This window comes from Rhipicephalus sanguineus, chromosome 3 (genome assembly GCF_013339695.2).
Source record: "Rhipicephalus sanguineus isolate Rsan-2018 chromosome 3, BIME_Rsan_1.4, whole genome shotgun sequence".
Taxonomy (NCBI): Eukaryota; Metazoa; Arthropoda; class Arachnida; order Ixodida; family Ixodidae; genus Rhipicephalus; species Rhipicephalus sanguineus.
Genome location: NC_051178.1, coordinates 115006543 through 115022982, shown reverse-complemented (window position 1 = coordinate 115022982; position 16440 = coordinate 115006543). Strand labels below are relative to the sequence as shown.

General features: G+C 43.4%; 1 protein-coding gene across 3 annotated transcripts in view; it reads right to left on the bottom strand.

Annotated features, from left to right (window-relative positions):
• The window catches only part of LOC119386985 (rho GTPase-activating protein 23), an 88300-nt gene that overhangs the window by 32865 nt on the left and 38995 nt on the right, over window positions 1–16440 (bottom strand). For 2 of the 3 annotated variants that reach the window (XM_037654279.2, XM_037654280.2), the window contains exons 2-13: window positions 12864–12963; window positions 11711–11854; window positions 9703–9739; window positions 8804–8981; window positions 8099–8153; window positions 6741–7761; window positions 4906–4971; window positions 3638–3746; window positions 3050–3113; window positions 2312–2476; window positions 1474–1551; window positions 243–440 (exon numbers count right to left, since the gene is read on the bottom strand). In XM_037654279.2, the coding sequence (XP_037510207.1) occupies window positions 243–440; window positions 1474–1551; window positions 2312–2476; window positions 3050–3113; window positions 3638–3746; window positions 4906–4971; window positions 6741–7761; window positions 8099–8153; window positions 8804–8981; window positions 9703–9739; window positions 11711–11854; window positions 12864–12908 (2160 nt within the window). In that variant the 5' untranslated portion in view covers window positions 12909–12963. The remainder of the gene's footprint in view (window positions 1–242; window positions 441–1473; window positions 1552–2311; window positions 2477–3049; window positions 3114–3637; window positions 3747–4905; window positions 4972–6740; window positions 7762–8098; window positions 8154–8803; window positions 8982–9702; window positions 9740–11710; window positions 11855–12863; window positions 12964–16440) is intronic. The other variant, XM_037654283.2, reaches the window with a different exon arrangement.

Sequence of the window (16440 nt, the reverse complement as noted above, 5' to 3'; positions counted from 1 at the left end):
AGTGCAGTTTCATCTAATTTGACCAAGAAATAACCTGTGTTATCTCTAAAAACCATGTCCCCCCTTAAGGTGGCCTCCCGTATAACACACCGGCGCGATTACGTCCTGGCTTGCCGCTTTTTGCAGCAACTGAACGTGCTCTGATGACATAAGGCTGAAGTAGACAGTTCCAGAATAGCTCCCCAGATACACAACAAACAGCACGCTCTAAATGTAGGAACGATGCGCGAAGATTGGCGAACCTCAGAGTCCTCGGCGGTAATCTGCCGGAAGGCGTCAACCCACTGCATCATGCGGCTGTGGTTGTCAGCCTGGAAGAGGTACTCGGTGCCCGACTCCATGCGGAGTCGAAACACATGCTTGCGCTTGGTATAGTCGCGGGCCACGTCGCTCATCGTGGTGCGCACCGACAGGCGTGAACCCTCGGCAAAGTCTATGGTCTGCACAAGGACAAGTGACGAAAGACAAAAATACTTTCTCATGTTTTTATGATAAACTACACTGTGACAAGTACAGTTGGAATTCAACAGAACAAGCATGCATATCAACTTATCAAATGACAAGTATTCAACCACACGCACAAGATGCCTATCACAGTCTAGTGAAATCTGCTGCTCATCACAGTCTAGTGAAATGCAAAACAAAGGGACATAAGTCTGGGACAAGAAAGACTTTTCCTCTCCTGATCGTACTTAACTTCATTTTGGTTCATTCTTAATTAACTTTAATTGGTCAATTCTTATTACAGTCCCATCACAGTGTAATGAGAGTGAAACAAATAGCCCAGTAATAGGTAGCGATAAGAATATTATAAATATTAGATGTATAATCAGCAAAATAATTTTTTAGTGGTGCTAGCTGCAAAGCATAACTGCAAGTGATTTGTAGCTAAATGAACATGTGACTGCAAGCTGCCACAAGAAAGTTTTTTTTTCTCACTTTAACTGGTAATCGCCTAACACAAGAAGAAAGTGGGCAACTACAGCAAGGAAGATAAAATGCAGAGTGATGAGAATATTCATACTGAGAGTTCAAACCCTCAGTAACCTGCCAAGTAATTCAACACAACAAATAGTTTTGCAAGCTGGGAAACCATGTGAACTTGTCCATAGTTTATCCTCCGATTAAACAATCTGGATTTTCCGACAGCTTGCAGATGCACTGAGGTGGTTGCAGAGTGCCTGATACCAGTCACACCACACTTAAAACCTAAACACAACCCTTGAGACAGTTCAATAAACTGTACTTGTTTTCAGCATTTCCAATCAATGAATGAATCAATCAGTAATTGCAAAACGCTGATGCTTGTTTTCTTTGACCGCACTTTCATTAGCAGATGTCGGCACACCACATGTCGGCACGTTTTTAAACCACCTCTCATCTACAATTCCCTGCAACGAACAGAGGCTGGGGCAAGGCACGTCGTTACACACACCAGCATCGCACGCACACAAGCGGGAAGGGAGCCCCCACCTTTCGGTCTTTCAGTATGTACACCTTGTCACCCTTGAGGACTACCCAGACAGGCCGCCAGGAGCGATCGCTTGACCTCTGCATTGGACAAGATGTACAGACCATTTTTAAGTGGAGCACAGCATTAACAAAGTCAATGTTCAAAACAAATGTGCTTTCATAAGACTCAGCCAGGAGCAATTTGTGTGATTGCATTGCATGAATCAACCCTGCACAATGATCCTTGTCGCCAAGAGCATTCCATAGTTTGTTACGAGCTCCCTACGCACTATAGCAGGGGTCGGCAACCTTTTTAGGCGGAGGGTCCAGTCGCATGAAGCCAACATGGCGGGGGCTGGACAGCAAATCGAAGGGGAAGGGGGTTTGCAGGAAAAGAGAAAAAATTCTCATAATTAACAATAATGTGCAAAAGTGGAATAGAAGTTATGTTCATTTTCAGCACACAAGCCACAAGTTTGCAATTTACAAACACAGGTATCAAGCAAAAAGTCCATTTGAGGTCAAAACTGCTATGTCGGCCATCAGATAAGTGACAAGGGGAGAGGGGGGCGGTTTCTGACGTCGTGCCAGGGGCCGCATAATACTGCCCCACGGGCCACAGGCTGCCGGCCCCTGCACCATAGCAATCATCGCAAGGTGCGTGAATGTTATGGTAGAATGACCTCCTTGAACACAGGCCAGCACCACAGTTCTGTATTAAATATATCGGCCTAGATTCGTGTAAGTGCGGTAGTGACTTCCACACTGCTCAACCTCCCCTACATCATCCTATGCTCCACATACTGCTTCACTCACAGAAAGTAGTATCAGACATGAACAGGGAGAGAGAGGGACATACCTTGCCATCCACAAGGACAGTCTTGCAGGCAAGCCAGCCCTGAACATCGCCTGTCACCTCGGGTTGTTGCAGTTGCTGCTGCTGCAGCTGTTGTTGTTGTGACTGTTGCCGTTCCTCTGAGTCTCCATTCTTCACATCCCCCCCAGGTGTTGATGAGTTTGAAGCCTGGGAGTGGGCATCCGTAAATTTGGAGGCTAAACCCCATTGGCTTAGGCACAGGACATGGCTATCTCCAACAGCACAGCAATGTTTGTAACCGTCAACAAAAGGCTGTACGCGTCTCCTACAGACATTCCTAACTTGTCAATGCCTTCGCTTCCTCCTTGTGAGTGTCATTAAGCCCTGCTGCAGGAAGATTCTAATAAATGTTGCAACTTTTGGTACATAGAAAAGTGCCACATTAGACAAGAAGCTCTTTTCTTGTTGAAGTGACATGCAAATGCATCCCCTACAGATTTTCATCTGAGCTCAGTACAGATGAAGTTTGGCACAATGAGCAAGGAGATAACAGGAAGATCCATGCAAAATGTTCACCTCTTGTATTAGCACATCTAATAAGTTATAAATAACAGAGTATAACAAAAGTGCTTTTACATTCCATGCAGCTTCTTTTTAACGAGGTTAAACAGCATTGGATTACTAGAGGAGACTTCGGAAGATAATTTGAATGTAAAAAAAAAGTGCTCTTATCGCCAAAAAGGCTTGCTTCGCCACTTGCTGCAAAAACTACGGCCTCACCTTGTCGCCAAAGAATGCCTTTAGCCTTTGGATTCGATGAGATCCGCTTGGGGTGGATGACGTGCTGCAGAGACGTAGACAAGTGCAAAATAAAAAAAAAAATGTTTGCGTCATGTGCCTATTACATGCCATGGTACCAACACTTGCTAAACTATATTCACTAACAAAATACCTTATGAAAGACTGGTTACATAGTGTTTTTCACGAATATAAAACTCATGCACAATGACAAATTCATAGCTATTTCAATGCTGCAATCTCCATAGTTAAAAACAGTACAATATAAACACAGGCAAGTAAGGACGCAGAACTAGTGCTGTCCTGTGTCTTTACTTGTCCGTGTTTATAAAAATGCACTGATTTTAGCCGTGGACACGTATCAACTGGCTCGCGTTCATACATTATAAATATAAAGGACCTGAAAACACTCAGAGGCAAAGTGTCTCTGCAGCAAAATTAATTGTAGGAGGTTTTGATGCTGTGGCACATGATCCACAGTAAACCATAAAAGGTTCTCATTGGTACTGATGATGCCTTTAAAGAGACCCTCTTCACAGATCTACACGTGTCCGTGATGAAGCCATTCACCTGGAAACGGAGTGTTGTTCATCTTCGCTCTGGTCCGATTCCAGGTGAAGGCGTTCGTTTGCAGTCGCTCGAAGGTACGACGTTCGTCGTGCCGGGTGAGCCTTGTCCTCTGCTCATGAAGGAGGGAGAGGGAGAGCAAGGAAAAAAGAGAGAGAGAGAAAAGAAGGAGAAGCAATGGTGCCACATTCAATCAGTTCGATACTTGTGCCTAACTGACTGTACAAGTCACATGTTCAGAGGCTGACACATAGTACATGCATAACTAAAGCTGCAGGTAGCAAGCAATACACCAACCTTTCTTTCTCATTGCCATTCAAATCAAGAAATTAATCTACCTTTGTGCTATTGAGTCTCTTGGAGAGCTTGTTTAAAATGAACTTTGGCAAACTGCAGTTGTGTTTAAGAAACTATAGTCACCAATTATGATCCACCTAAAGTAAAGAAGCACTCACTTATTGTTTCTGTAGACCACTGGATGAATAGTGTAAATTGCAACAACTGTTTAAATGGCGGAAAGTTCAGTTAGTCGGTAGGGATTCGTTGCAGAAAAGGTTCGGCGCACTGGAAAGGACGCAAGATTGCTTGTACACATGATAGTTGAAATGTGTTGTCCGTTCCCCTTCTCTTGCATCTTTGTCTGTACCCCTAACTTTTTCTACAACTGTTATTCTTTCAGCCACAGGCCATCCATCATAAAATAGTGCACCTGTGCACACAAACAAATGAGTAGATAAATCAGATAACCTCAACATGACGTAGATATGTACAGTACTCTTGGAATGAAACGTGACAATTTAGGGCTAAGTAGCACGCCTAGTTTCGTATCACCACCGTCACTTTGTGTAGCATCGGTGTAATGTTGGCTCGTACACTTATACCAGAGCCAACAGCCCCTTCAGTGGTGAAATTCGTAGCCACGTTATGTGGTTATCTCAAGCATTCACGCATACCAGTTGTTATACCAGAAGTGTTAAAGTCACGTTTCATTCCACAAGCCCAATATAGTTAAATCATCGGTCTGTTACATCGTGGATCAAGCATTGAAATGATCTAAATACAGCACGAAACATGCTACACACTAGGGAATTCTTGCAAGGCTGTGTTCATGCTGGGTGAATGGGGTGGAACGAAACAGCACGTAAATTGGAGACACACTAAAGTCTCCCATTTTCCGTAGCCTCGACAGGTTGTGAGGGGAGCAGCATTCAGTGGGTGCAAGGAGGGGCGAAGCATGCAGTGTGAACGTGCACGTGTTACGAAAGAGTTACCTTGACAACCATTTTTTCTCCTATACACAACAGACGAGGCAACCTCTGGTGAGACAAAATCATCCGCTGCAAAACAGGGTTAGGAGAGGAACGAGGAACAGGAGAAAACGGGGAAGCACCACGGCATTAAGTGGCATCATCACAACAGTGCAGCGGCAGTCTTACTGCACCATGTCATAAGGCCACCAGTATCAGTGCACACGTCAATTCCAGCAGAGCCGCACACAGTGAAATAGATGCCTTATCTCCCCACCATCCCATGCAAAACCCAACCAACCCTGTGCAACTGTGCATGGGCCTAGAAGTGCAGTGTTCCAGTGACCTACAACATAAAACCAACATTGCCACATTGCCCTCTTCAATGCCTGTGACAAATCTTCCACTACCATAAACAGAACTTTACCGAGATGTAACATCTTTCCAAAAGTGGTTGTATTTGTTACCCGTGGACATAGAACAAGAATATTACGCAACAAACGTTGGCAGATATCAAACAAACTGCCTTGCCATTAAATTTGGACGAAAGAGATACTACCAAGCAATAGATAGGTTACGACACACGAGTTATTCATAGTTTCTTAAACTGTGCAGTGATTGTATTTAAAGGCCCCAATCGAAATGTGGAGTCCTGGCTGGTGTCCAGCAAAAGCGGAACACTGGATGCGATGACACAAACCATGTTTGATAATACAATGAACATTTACTGTTGATTTACTGTACTCATTCATGGTGTTCATTTATGCATGTAAATGAACACTGACAAGAGCAACAGTGTTTATCTAAAGACAATCGACAAAGTGACAGACAAAGACGAATGCCCTTGTCGGTTTGTCCGTTGTCTTTAGCTTAGCGCTTTAGCTATTGCCAGCAGTTGTGACCTACCGAGTAGCCCAATCTGCCAATCTTTTAATGCAAATGAAAGCTTTGTAGTAAGCCTCTTGCAAAAGTCAGCAAAACAAACATCTCAGCATAACTTATTACTGCTCCTCCTTGTACAGCACAATGATGCCACAGCAATTTCTGAATAAGTATTTTATGACAGGCTGCAGCTGTGTGCCAGTTACACTCTCTTAAGTAGAACTTCCATCATCAGAAGTACTCATATCATAAAAGATAAGTCGGTGAGTATCATTAGGAAAAGGTGACATGCTGACTGCTAGGTCAGAGGATGAAACCCATGCACAGATGCAAATGTAAAATCTAATAACTGCTCAATGTATCAGTATAAACTGTTACCAGATTTCAAATAAACTGCCAGTCTATCCTGTATTGAGGAGTAAGGGTAGAAATTAAGTGCCTTTTACTAAGAACACTATTAGCACACAAACTTTGCCCCATGTTTCCCATCCTAGATTAATTTTTTTCAATACTAGTGTGTGTGCCGAGATGACAAAAGCACAGTGGCTAGTGGCAAAAAAACCAACATCACAGCTGTAGGCATCCGACAGGATGGTCAACGTGCACTACAGGCTTGGTAACATAAATGCCTCTCTTTTAAAGCACATTGGAGGAACATGGAACCCACTACGAAACTGTTCAACATACTTCTCAGTATTGTCGACATTCTCTTAATGGTGGTATGAACTCCTTAAAGGGGCACTGCAACACTTTTCCACATAATTGAATTACCTCACTAAGTATATTGCCTCATGAATCGATTGCCGCAAAAATTTTTCAAATTTGTCATGTACAAGCACAGTTACTGAGGTTTGTCACATGATTTACACACTTTTTCTCTTCCTTCATTACGATGAGCACACTAGAAGCTCTGCAGTTTTTTACACAGTAGTAGAGCAGTGCAGCCAAAGCAACAAAACATGAGCAGTGAGACTCACTTTGGCAAACAGTGCCATTGTCAAGGTTCGGCGAGCTCTCCTCGTTGTCCCTGGCAAGTGTGCTTTGGTCGGGTAAAGAGGAGAAGCCCTTCTCTTCGTAAATGGGGCTGTCGGGTGAGCGGTCAAATGAAGGGATGCGCGATGTGGGCGACGACAGGGGCAGCAGCCGATCGAAGGACACCGGCGGTGCTGCCGACAGCGACGAGGTCTCCGACGCACCGTCTCCCCTGCGGCCGTCCGAGCCCGAGCCGTCCATCTCCTCAAACTTGGCCGCACGCACCGACACGATTGGCACGGGACAGCCTGAGGTAAGTCGCGCGAGCTCGCTCCGATACAGCTTCATCCTCTCGAGCGAGCGGGCAAGTAGGCCTCCCGATTCAAATAGGTGTAACCGCTGCGCAACGAGGTTCAGGGAGGAGTGGTCGTCGCTAGCCATGTCTGATTGCGTCGTTGCCGTCGTTGTCGTCGCCGTTGTCGTCACCGTCGCTGTCTGCTTAGTGTCGGCGTCTTCCACACTCCCAATACCGCTGTCTGCCTGGCCTTGGGTGGACCAAGGGTCTTCGGGCTTGAGGAACTGAGTTCCCAGGTGCATGGGAACGCTTGTACTCGGAGGCATCTTGGACGTGACGGTTGGCCGAGGCACGCCGACTTCGGCTGTTCGGTAGGACGGGTAGCTGAGAGACATGGGCTGTGAGGCAAGCAAGTTGCTCTGGTCGCTTCGGTCACAATGTTCGACGGTGGCGCCACCCAGTGTTGTGCCTTGCGGTGGAGATGCAGCGGAGGCCGACGCAGTCATGGCTGGTGGTGGAGACGGATCGAGGCCGAAGAAGCGACGGCGAGCTGGATTGACAGGCCGGAAGTGGGTCGCTGGAGTGCAGTGTACAGGCGAGGATGGCTCGGATGTTGGAACGCCCCGTCCCCGCTGGGGTGGAAGGAGGGAAGAGCCGTCGGTGTTCGGGCGGGCTTGGGAAGTCTGCCACGGTGGCCTCCGCACCGGTTGATAGGCTGCGCTGGCAAAATACTGCGAGAAAAAAACAAAGACAGCTCAGTCATTTTCCAGTAATGCAGTGACGCATCGATACATCAAGCAACATTAAAGGCACCAAGCAAATTGAAACAGTAAAGGTATCACAGTCAGCACTAGGACACAAGAAAGTTAAGCTCTTTGCAACTGCAGTTTACACAGGTTACAAAAGCAATTGTAACAGGAGAAATTGAATGACAAGTAATTGTTAAGAATATTACCACTCTGCAACATTGCAAGTCGCAGCATACCGCTTGGTACTAAAGGTCACAAATAACACTAGCGTGACTTTCTAGCACAGTATGCCAAACATTCGCTATATTGTAATACTTACTAGCTGAAGGATGTCATCTTCTTTGGGCACAACCAGAAGCTGTACAGACAGACCCCTGTAAAGAAAGAAGAACTGTGTAAGCCTACTGTTCCATATTGCTCTATTATTGGAATATAGTACTTTGTACAGTTGATTTCCCCTAATTTGACTTCAATGAAATTGATGTTATTGGCTGAAATACTATATATGGCACATCATATGGAAAGAAGAGGAAGCAAAAATATGCAAACACGCTGCTGCTCTACTTGGCAGTGCTTACCAGTTTCTAACCTCTGAACCAAAGTTTGCAAGGGCTTCAGGTAGCGAAAAAAATGTGCACCCAAATCTTGTGCATCTGATTTTGTAACAAGAAAAATGCAGCATGTCTCCAATCCTGGCAACCAGGAAAAGCACAGTTTAGTTTCACAGAAAATCAATTTATTTGCAATTATATCTAGTCATAAGTGTCCTACAGCTCTTTACCACTATGTGGTATAACAAGTCGTAATCCCTGTGGCTCATTGCATTTGATATAGTACAGCATTTCTTGAGCAATTTCTGCTAACTCAACTCTACTTATTTTTATCTTTGGCATCTCTTCACATACAAGTGATGATTCGGAATGCTCAGTGCCCCAAGCCTGATTAACGAAAACGTAGGCACCGATGAAAGAACGCAAACAAAGCAGATAAAGCATGCGAGAGCAACATCGCAAGCTACACTGACCCCCTCTTGATGAGATCAACGACTTGTGCGTAGGAGCGCCCCGTGACAGGTTGCCCATTGATGGAGACGATGCGATCACCCGTTACAAGGCCTGCCCTGTCAGCTGCACTTCCAGGCTGGACCTCTCGCACAAAGATGGTGTCCATGGCCTCTTGCTTGTGCTGGTCCCAGCTCGGGTCTGCAGTGCCGGTAAAGCAATCGTCCCTACTAAAGTACCATTAACAGTACAGTTGATCTCAAAGCATCCATTAAAGGGCCCCTAAACCACCTCCATTATTTTTTTTAACATTTCTCTGTTACTTACGTATTCCCCTCCCCATGTGTAGGGTAGCAAACTGGACGTATAGTCTAGTTAACCTCCCTACTTTTCCTATATTCCTTCTCCTCTCCTCCTCCTCAAGTAAACATGTGCATTGAGTTCAGAATGTCGTCACGATCAATAATAGCGCCAAACGCGGCAGTGCTACGTGCCACGGGCACCACCACGAAATAAATAAAACAATCCCGTACTCCTCACCTTCGTAAACACATAACAAACACATTTTATAACGAACATTTATTACATTGAAAATGTTCTCACATTAAATACAACTACATTATAGCGATGCTCAACTGTAGTGTAAGCTTGCATAGATGTATTCTGCCAAGAAAACAAAAGTGTGTATAAGAAAAGATGACAAATCTGCGAGTGGCTTTAAACATAATGCTCCTGATTGGGTGACTAGAGGTTACAGCGCACAATATTTTTCCACCTATGCGAGGCTGCTATAGTTTTTCTTAAAAACGCGACATAGTCGCCACGGCTAGATAATCACCAGGTAGTAAAGCTATAAGTAACTTGACAATGAAAAAAATTTGAACGGGCATGGCCATTAAAAAAACTAGTTTTCCTTACTCACCTACAACTGTTGGGTGTTTTCCTGCTAACCGGGCAGCCTGCAAATAATAAACAGAAGGTGATCCTGAAGAGGCTGCCAATTAGCAACATATTCCTAACCAATGAATAATCAAGGTTAATAGTAAGCATAATGCATTCCAGACTTTTCACAGGGCAGTGAATGTAACTTTTTAAGCTCATGTCTCGTACTCCTATATGACAATAACAATGCCCCAGATCACCCAATCCAAGAAAACCAGCATGATCTGATAATGGAATACAAATGCAAAAGCCCCAGAGTTTGTGACACACAAGAGCCATGAGAAAATTTCACTGCTACAAAGCCAATGTATGCACATTAATTGTAAGCTGTGTGCAGCTAGGCAAGTGTGACACTCATATTGAGGCTTAGCACCAGAGCATCAAGAAAATCTAATGTCTTCGAGAAATCCATATTCCATCCTCTCTTGCAGTAACCTGTGAAAACCTGAATTGGGGCGTGCCACAAACAAACAGGTGTTGCAAACTTTTCTGACTTGACAACAAGCTACAATGCACTATCATATTCAATATGAGACACAATGTACAAGCTGTGTCTGCACAAAAAAAAGTAGAAAGGTATCCACGATCCCACCACTCATGAACTGCAGGTCATAATGAATGCAATAGTGTCTCAAGCAAAAAACCATACTCCACGCTGTGCTCCATCGTGAAACAGCACTGCTCTCCACAATTCCTCTAGGAAAACGAGATAGGGCTAATTGGGAAAAATAGCATCGCAATGCCTTCATTATTCAATAAATGACAAACTTCACCCAGACAATGTTGCAAACCCAACTGAGTGACTCAGCAAATGTCAATAAAGCAAGTTGGCAGTCAGCATATTTTGTGCAGATTTTATACTATGCATTCGACGAGAAAAGGCCAAATAGACATTGTGCACAACATGGGGCCAGAGCATGCATTTGCATCCTCAGATTTGGAGGAAGGTTGCAATTGCCACATTCCCTCTCCGAAAACATGAAAGGGCATAACATGAGATGGACTACAGAGCTATTTAGTCAACTTTGACCACATTTCAAGTGTTTCAAGCTTTCAAAGTTTCAAAGTCAAAGTTTATTTCACCAGAAAAATCTGGATAGTCTTTTAGGGCTAAAAGCTGCTCTAGGCAGCTTGACTTGGTCCCTGAAGACCCTTACATTGGCAGCCTACGACGTTTACAGTACAAATGGGCATGTAAGATCATACTTAAACATACATGAGTAATACTGTAAGAGTTGCATTTAGGATTACATCAAGCAATAGCAATAGCATACAGAGAGTCACAGTAAAATTTGCATTCAAACGTTTAGTACAGCATAAACAACTTTGTAATACAAAAAGGTACTGCAAATTGCAAAAATAAAACAAAAAAAAAAACAAAAAAAAAACAGCATACTGTGAACCTGAAGGTTTCCTGAAAGTACAGAAATTTTAAAGAATAACAATATCGCGTAAAGATGACAAAACAGAAAACTGAAATAGAAATGCGGTATGACAAGATAGGCTAAAGTTTGCACAATCAAGACATATCAACGTGAGAGCTACAACATAGACGCGAAAAATTCACGCAACTGCCGGTGTGTAGCAGTAGTAAGTTCGGCATATTCATTTAGGATGGATGGTAAATTATAGTGCAGTGCTTGTAAGTTATAGGTGGTTCGGTAACGAGGAACAGACCACGTAAAAGTATGTCGCGTACGTATAGTAGTGTCATTAGGTTTTAGGTGGGATATAGTTGCCAGGAAAATCTGGATAGTTTCCAAAGTACTCTGTTGATATCCTCAGCTTAGACGATCCTAAGGCAATGCCTTGAACGTGACGAAGATGGACATGACATGAACTTTGAGAGACTGTGGAGCATGGGCGTTGGCAGGATTTTGTCTTGCGGGGGGGGGGGGGGGGGCAAGTGCCCCTCTTGCACCCCATTGCCAACGCCTATGCTGTGGGGGTTCATAAAAGCTACCGCACGTACGTAAAGGTAAGCTCACCTTGATGGCATCGGGAGGGTAAACCACGAAGTGCCTGAGCGTAAAGCCCAGGTCCTCGTTCGGGCTGGACCGCTGCAACACCACTGTCCTCACCCCATGCCATGCCTTGTCCTCCTTGGTTTCCTTCTTGCCTGCTGCTTGATCCTGGAAGAGAACGAACGCATGCGCAAAACCCTCGTCAACCAACAGCTGAAACTAACTGCATTCCACTCAACGGCAGTTACACTTAAGGGTCATACTACAGTTGAAGTATGCTTGTCCTTTTTCTTGCTCTGTTTAGTGTGCAAGGCAGGCTCACTTAGTAAGATGTTCTGTGAGTAGCATTGGTTTCAAGATATGCATCCTCAAGTTTGCAGATGTATGCATTCATGTCACATGCATCATTTCCCCCACAGTGCTCTCTAGAAGGAGTCTGGGACAAAGTCAAATAATAGTACGATGTTACACTTCACCACTAAATTTTGAAACAGATGTCTCAAGCAGTGCTTGTCCCAGGGTACCCTTTAAATGGACATGCCAGGAACAACGACTGGCTTCGGTTTCCGAACGGCAGAGTGTACCGTAAAATGATTAATCGAAAAGTTACTTACAAAGAAACAAACTTAAGAGATCCAAAAGATAAACAGTCAATCAGTTTGGACTGTTAAGTATTTTTCTTGTTTGCACTCATTCTGGTTTGCAAACTACTTTCAGTAATTTCGCAGCAACAGATTGATTATTAGAAGATAGAATTAAGGCGAAAATTTCTCTCTCTTTTTGTTTTTTAAATTTTGCACCAAAAACTTCAGTGCTGGTACATCAGTGAGATGTCATCGACTTAAAATATTTTATTTTATTTGGTGCTGCCATGTTCAGTAAAATCACTGCATTCTTAAGGAAGCCCATGAATGAGTTTGGCAAGTTCAGCCTTTATTGCCTCCAGTCTGGCTTGCCCAGTCCCCTCAATCAAATGACACTTTTTTGCATACTTAACACAGCTCAACTTTCGCTTTGGTGTCTTTTGTTAAAAGATTGTCAGAAATTACCACACGAATTATGACACCATCACTAACAATTTTTGCCATAAGCTGTAAATCTACGAAGAGGGCCATGTGTCTTTGCCGAGAAAAACATAATCTCGCATTGATTCTTATACATCCGCGCACTGACTCACTTGATTTGTCCAGGAAGAGATGTCACCTTCTCCACCCTTGGACATTATGCTGTCCACCGGTGGCCTTAAGACTAGAAACGGCTACGCTTCCCTCCCCATCCTGCACCAGAGAGAGAGAGAGAACATACAAGAAGTGTGAGCACCATTGAGCTTCTGAGAACAATGTCATTAAAACGAAGCACTCTCCCAATATCCAATACAAAAAGCTATAGAGCTGTGTGTTGCCGAGAAGACTGACACCAAGTAGACTACGTTACTAGTCGAGTCCTTACTATAATAGTTAGCAGTTGGCTTTTGCTGGTTTCCACAAGTGTTTGTTGGTTAGAGACAAAAAAACGAAACACTCTCCCAATATCCAATCAAAAGGCTATAGAGCTGCGTGAACGTCGGTTTAACGAATATTTCAGAATAACGAACTTTTAGAAAATCCCCGGCGATTTTCTTATGCATTCTATGCAAAAATCTTTCAGTTAAACGAATTTCAGAATAGTGAACTTTTCAGTTGAACGAACTTGATCCGCGGACCCAGGCTCATTTTTTAAATCAATTCAACGAAGTTTTGTGCACTGCAGCACTGGCATAGCCGATGCGAGCCGCCACGAAATCGCCCATCCATCTGCGGCAGGTTCAAATCCTGTAACTCCAGCCGAGGCGGTAGAGTATTTTAGAAAGTTGCGAGGCTTCGTGTCTCAGCAACAAGCTGTGCCAGAGGCAGTGCACAGAAACGCAGACTCTCTGGAAAGCTTTGTCTCTTCTTGCGCTTTAAGGGCACCAGTCCAAATGAAAATTACAGATTTCTTTTCAAAATAAACTGCATTTCACACTTTTGACTCTAATGTCTGCTGTGCCTAATGCTGTTCCATATTCTAGTGAATATTCAGTTTAGTGAACTTTCAGTTAAGTGAACTATTTTTTTGGGTCCCTTGAAGTTTGGCCTTTGCTGGTTTCCACAAATGTTTGTTGGTTAGAGACAAAAAAACGAAACACTCTCCCAATATCCAATACAAAAGGCTATAGAGCTGCGTGCCGCCGTGAAGACTGACACCAAGAAGACTAAGCTATTAGTCAAGTCCATACTATAATAGTTAGCAGTTGGCTTTTGCTGGTTTCCACAAGTGTTTGTTGGTTAGAGACAAAAAAACGAAACACTCTCCCAATATCCAATACAAAGGGCTATAGAGCTGTGTGCCGCCGAGAAGAATGACACCAAGAAGACTAAGCTATTAGTCAAGTCCATACTATAATAGTTAGCAGTTGGCTTTTGCTGGTTTCCACAAGTGTTTGCTGGTTAGAGACAATAAAAGGCTTAACTTGTGTACAAATGGAATGCCACGATGTACTTTTAAATGATGGATTCGGTTTGTTTTATTTTACTTGCATATTCCCACGAGTTTTCAATAAGCGCTCGTTTGTTTTCACCTGTTGTCACACCAACAAAATGCCCTAACCTCATATTTTGCTTGCACTGACCCATTCAAGTTTGTTTATTTCCTCTGAACAATTAGTGAATGAAACTGCCTTACCAAAACACCTGATCAGACTGCGAAATAATGTTTTCCAGTCCTAATTATTGTTGTTCCTTCATTGCTGCTCCCTTCATATTTGTATTGACCACCCTGTTTGGACCACGAGTCCGCAGTATTGAATAAATAAAAAAATAACATAGGTGAAAGCAAACTGACATTCTGGTTTGAGACAATTTCAATTCCAGAATGCATTCCAGGTTCTTTAGAACTTAATGATCTTCTTGCTTTTACTCTTGTGATTAAAATTCCGTGAGCATGAAAATAATGAACAAATCCAGCTGAACTAGTGAGCCCCATTTATTTAAGAACGTGCGAGCCAAGGCACTATCGTCAAACACACAATTATTTTGACGTTAACTCTCACTTAAATTCTCGGTGCCTGTAAATGTGATGAAGAAGGACACAGTTATTGAACTGAGAACTTAATGCTAGTCAGATTGTACTGTATGCAGAACTAAATGAATGAGCTATAACAACAAATAACAACAAATAGTTTCCTTTCTGTAATAAACATAGTTCTCAGAATCAACTAAGCTTAAGCTATGATGTTGCCTGCAGGGCTAGTCTGACAAGATTTATTTATCAAAGGTGTGAACGAGGTGCAAAGGAACAAAGGACATGCGACCTCCTCCCTTTTAATAAGAATAAGCATCAAGCTTAAAATGCAGGCAAAAAAACTGACTCTCTAGAGACAAACATGAAAGAAAGAAAAAGAGAAAAAACAAACCCTTTATTTATGCTACAAACGTTTCAAAGGATGGCTAGGATCTGGCACAATTAACGACATGGGAGTATTTAGAGCGAGCTAAGATGGTGCCAATCTTTAATACTAGCAATGAAATAAGCCATTCATACTAGGTTTTAACGAGTGGATTTCGGGCTAGAAATCAGCAATTGATGCACGCAGCATATTGCAAAATCGATTGGGCATTTGAAATGCAGACTCTTAGTAAAAGCATCATAAATAAGGTCAAAGCAAAACACAATAAGATTGTGCCTAACTAAGAAAGCAGTAAATGAAGCTGAATTACAAAGTCTACCAGTAGCATATGTGAAGAGTCCGGAACCCCACACTTAATTCTTGGCCTACAATGTAAATGCACGCATTAAATATTGGTGGAATTCTAAACAAAAGAAGAAGAAAGCACCATGCGAAACAATATCCTTTCTGGCTGAACCATGGAAGAGCAGACACAAGAAACACAAGACCAGTGACATACCAATGTGTCTCTAGCGTTTTTTTTTTCTTTTTTAAATGCAGTCAACAATGCTGCCTGTCAGTACAATTCACATTCTGTGTATTAGTTCCCTTCGCATCATAGCACAGCTTGTAAAATAATTATGCACTATTGTTGCATGAAATACCAACAAAACAACACAAGCAAATTTCAGGCATCTCTCAGAAATGAGCGGGGTAAAAAAAAAAGCAACGAAAGCAGCAAAAATTAACAGCGGTAGTGTTAACAGAGCAGCCAACTCTCCATCGCCACCCCGCCTTTGGAATGAAGTCCGAAAGAGTAAACACGTGGAAAGCGCGACACATTCCTGGAGAGAGCATGCCCCCCATACCAGTCTCCCCCCGTGCTCTTTTATTTTTGCTCAAGCCAGCTCACTCAGGAATTTTCCAAAGTGTGTTTGGCCAACTGCTAACAACGCCCCGAACGACAGGCAAAGAAAGGTGCATGCCCTCCCTTTTTTATATATATATGCCCGCGTTCTTTTTCTTGTTGTTTCTTTGTCCACATTCTGCTGTGAGGCAAGTCAAGTGACAAAGGACGCACGCGAGCGCACACAACTGTCATTTAAGGAGCGGCAAGGATCATTTCCACCTCCTCACTTTTGCGGAGCCAGGCAAAAGAGAACCATTGTCGAGGAAATGGCAGGCGGCACGAGTTGTAATGACCCTTACGCTGCACTTTACAAACGTAAAGAAAAAAGGCGAAAAGAAAAACGCAAGGAGTTACAAGCGGTCACAAAGAGAAGGGGGCGGGGCCCAGTGGAAGCAAGAGAGCCCCGCCCCTCGTCTTGAACAAACACTCTTGTGGAGAAAT